Consider the following 3,793-nt stretch of genomic DNA (forward strand, 5'->3'; position numbering starts at 1 on the left):
TACAAACTTCCTCATGTATACGTAAGAGTGACATCCGCATTCAAGAAACAATTTCAAGAATAGTTTATATTTCTTTTAGGAATACATTTCAACACCAAAAGTTCAATAGAAAAAGGTTTAGCAACATCCAATTTAATAGTATGCAATTACTAGCAAAATTTGTAATTATTTCGTCACTTATACATATTCTATAACCATGTTTTACATGATCTAAATGACCAGTATTTGAATGATCTAAAATAGTTATTTGTAAAAAGTTATTGTATACAAAACGGAATTGGGTATTCCTTATAATGAAAAATTATTAATTTTGACTGATCGAGGCACAAATAATAATTAGATTAATACCATTTACCGCACAAAACATATAAAATTGCCTATAGTAGTAATGAAAAATCGTAAGGGTCTAATTAACATGCATTTTCATGCTTATTGTACAAGTAAAGAACAGACTTCATACTTAAACATGTTTTTAGTTGTTTTCACAGCATCAGAGGAGGATATTATAGTATGATAATGTATCTGAGAAATGTGGTTTTGTGTATCTTCAAATTTTTGATAAGTAATAAAATGAATTTAAGAAGAAAATAGGCAACAACTAAAGTATTTTCTAGAATACATCTTATAAATTAAATAGGATACATACTTTCATAAATTTTAGGGCGTATGAGAATTCAATCCAGATTTTATGATGACAAGAAAAAAGGGTTTCATACCATCAACTGACAACATCACCCAGAAACAGCAGTCTTTTCTGGTTAAATGAAACAACTAACAACAAACAAAGTTTGGCTTTAAAATTCTCTAACATATTTGGGGAGAGAACTCTAAATCAGATTTGAAGGATAATTAATAGAGATGAAATAAGTCAATATCTAGATACTTATACTAATTGACTTTGTGCAATGGAAACAAACACTGAATTTACTCATATAAGTCGAATACGGTAACTCTAATAACTATGTACATAGAGGATACTTTTTTATACTGTAATAAACTATGATGGTTAAGTAATATTAGTAAAAAGTTAAATTAATCCCAGTTAGCAAAAAAAAAAAATTCTGGCAATTTTCTTATTATTTTATTACAATTTACAATACCTTTTCCATATCTTTTTCTCTAGTAAATTATAACATAATACTAGTAGCTATAGTTTAGCTCAAAATGTCACTTAAATAGGGGAGTAATTGAAATAATGAAGTGTAACAATCTTGTAGTAAGAATAAGACATGCCATCGAACATCGATATAAACCCTTAAAAGTCTTAGAACGCGTTGAATGGTTGAATCACACGAGTGGATGATATCTGTTAAAGAAAAAAACATATATAAAGGTTTTTTTTTTTAAAAAAATAAAATAAAAAAGAGTACAATGTGGATGAAGTAAGCGATGTGGTGTCCTCTACAGGAGATGAGTTGATATTTGAAGTGTATAAATATGTGAAGTGCTGATTTGTAGGTAGCATTAGTCAAGACTCATCTCTCTCCACCTCTCCTTCTCTCTCACATATCACATATCAATCTCTATCCATACATAAATTTATAGAAGCTAAGTTAACTTCATTTAACCAGCTAGGATCATCAAGTATATAAATTTAAAGATTACTGAGATAAAGTGTGTATATTTAGAGGGTGATAATGGGGAGGCAACCTTGCTGTGACAAAGTTGGATTGAAGAAGGGTCCTTGGACTTCTGATGAAGATAAGAAGCTCATCAACTTTATTCTCACTAATGGCCAATGCTGTTGGAGAGCTGTTCCTAAACTTGCAGGTTTATCTTTAATCTTCACTTTAACTTGGACATATTTTATATCCTCTCATCATCAAATATAAGTTTTTTGTATTTCTTATATGAATTCAGGTACTAGAACATGACTGTTACGACATACTTATCGCGTTTGTTAGTGGTATATGGGCACTTGTTTATGCATATTGATTGCCTCCGATGAATATTAATTAATCATACACTATTTTTTGTGTTTTAATTTGGTTGAAGTCAAATAATGTAAACAAATACCGTGAATGGTCTATTTTGCAATTTTTAACACTTCGCAAGATTTTATTGATTCTAATTGGTTGTTTTTGGGCATTACAGGATTACTAAGATGTGGTAAGAGCTGCAGATTGAGATGGACAAATTATCTTAGACCGGATTTAAAAAGGGGTTTATTATCAGAATATGAAGAGAACTTGGTTATTGACCTCCATTCTCAACTTGGCAATAGGTAAATTTCCTACTGGCTTGACTACATCAGATCAGATCACTGATTTAAAATATACAGAAGACATATAGTAAATATTTTACCAGTCGGGATAAAAAAACTGTTTTGTGGTCAAAAAGTGGCGGACAATGCAAATGAAGTGGCACTGAATTTGAGCTCCCATACTGTCCTTTTTCACTATTTTTATCATTAGCTCTTTCTGTTCAATTTCTAAATACCATAATGTTTTCATAAAAAAATGAAACAATTTTTTTTCTGTACACGAATCTTTTTAAGCATGCAGTGCAGCCATATCACTTTTTTAGCATGGACAACTTTAGTGGCCATCACATTCTTCACTAACTAATTATTCTTCAAACAAATGAATTTTGCAGATGGTCCAAGATTGCCTCTAATCTCCCTGGAAGAACTGATAATGAGATTAAAAATCATTGGAATACACACATCAAGAAAAAATTAAGGAAGATGGGAATTGATCCTCTCACTCACAAGCCACTACCACCCCTTCCTCCACCACCAGAACCAACCCAAGAACAAGAAAATCAAAACTCCCCTGTTATGGAAACAGTAACTATTCAAGAAGATGAGAAACAAAGCATATCAGAAGCTCCATCTATGGAAATCATAAATAATGGTTTCTGCACAGATGAAGTGCCATTAATGGAGCCTCATGAGATTCTTGTTTCTGAGTCTTCGGTGCCTTGTTCTTCTTCTTCAACCTCTACTTCATCGAACCCAAATTTTAACAACTTACTGGATGACTTGGATTTTTTACCAACTTTTGACTGGCTTAATGGTGATGCTTGCACAACAAACAACATGGGATTTTGGGATATGAATGATGACTTTAACTACTTGGATTTGCTAAATAATGATATTGACAGTAACAGAAACAATGATGTTTTGACTGTTAATCCTCCCTCTCTTCCTCCTCCTGCTCATCATGATTTTAACCAGTACTCAAGAATGGTAATGGATGAAGAATCTTGGAAGTTTGAGCTCATGTGAGGGGACTTTTAATTTATTTGTTTCTTCTTGTTTTTTTTTGTGTAATTTTGTATGTTTATAGATTTTAGACAATGAATAAATGAGGTGGAGAAAGTTTTACTTAGACTCTTAATTAATTTTGCTAATTACTATTTTCTCCGTCCGCCTCAATTTTTTATATTGGACCCCTCAATTCTTTACATTGGGGGATGGGGCTCGGCACGCATTTTAATCCTCTTGTTAAATGTAGTTGCATAATTTTTTTTTTTAATTTTTTTTCTTCTAAATTAAAATATAATGTTCAAATTTTAAAAAAAAAATTTAAAAATAAATTACGAAATTATACTTTATAATTGTCTTAAAATACGTGCATGTTAAAAAACTTTAAAGAAATGAGAGGACGGAGATACTACTCGTTAATGGAGTTGTAGTTTGTATTTCATGTACAAGGTTTCACTGTAATTAACATACCTCATATTGTCATATCTTATATCTTCTTTAATGGAAATGTCTTTTAATGGAACGCACGCAAATAACTTAGATATAAAACGCAAATAATTTTTTATCGGATTACGCAAACCAAAA

The 3,793-nt window shown here is 31.0% G+C and overlaps 1 protein-coding gene across 1 annotated transcript; it reads left to right on the forward strand.

The window, feature by feature from the left end:
* Positions 1 to 1,449: 1,449 nt before the first annotated feature.
* LOC141673073 (transcription factor MYB20-like) lies at positions 1,450 to 3,332 on the forward strand. The gene is made up of 3 exons (XM_074479808.1): positions 1,450 to 1,770; positions 2,095 to 2,224; positions 2,596 to 3,332. Exons 1-3 carry the CDS (start codon positions 1,638 to 1,640, stop codon positions 3,227 to 3,229), a joined length of 897 nt encoding a protein of 298 aa, XP_074335909.1. The 5' UTR covers positions 1,450 to 1,637; the 3' UTR covers positions 3,230 to 3,332.
* Positions 3,333 to 3,793: the final 461 nt, after the last annotated feature.

This window comes from Apium graveolens, chromosome 7, assembly GCF_009905375.1.
Source record: "Apium graveolens cultivar Ventura chromosome 7, ASM990537v1, whole genome shotgun sequence".
Taxonomy (NCBI): domain Eukaryota; kingdom Viridiplantae; phylum Streptophyta; class Magnoliopsida; order Apiales; family Apiaceae; genus Apium; species Apium graveolens.

Bases quoted from the DNA above. Each gene is read 5' to 3' on its own strand.
- LOC141673073 (XM_074479808.1), top strand. From the start codon at position 1,638: ATGGGGAGGCAACCTTGCTGTGACAAAGTTGGATTGAAGAAGGGTCCT. The intron at 1,771-2,094 runs GTTTATCTTTAA...TGGGCATTACAG, and splicing joins AGCTGTTCCTAAACTTGCAG to GATTACTAAGATGTGGTAAG. The intron at 2,225-2,595 runs GTAAATTTCCTA...TGAATTTTGCAG, and splicing joins CATTCTCAACTTGGCAATAG to ATGGTCCAAGATTGCCTCTA.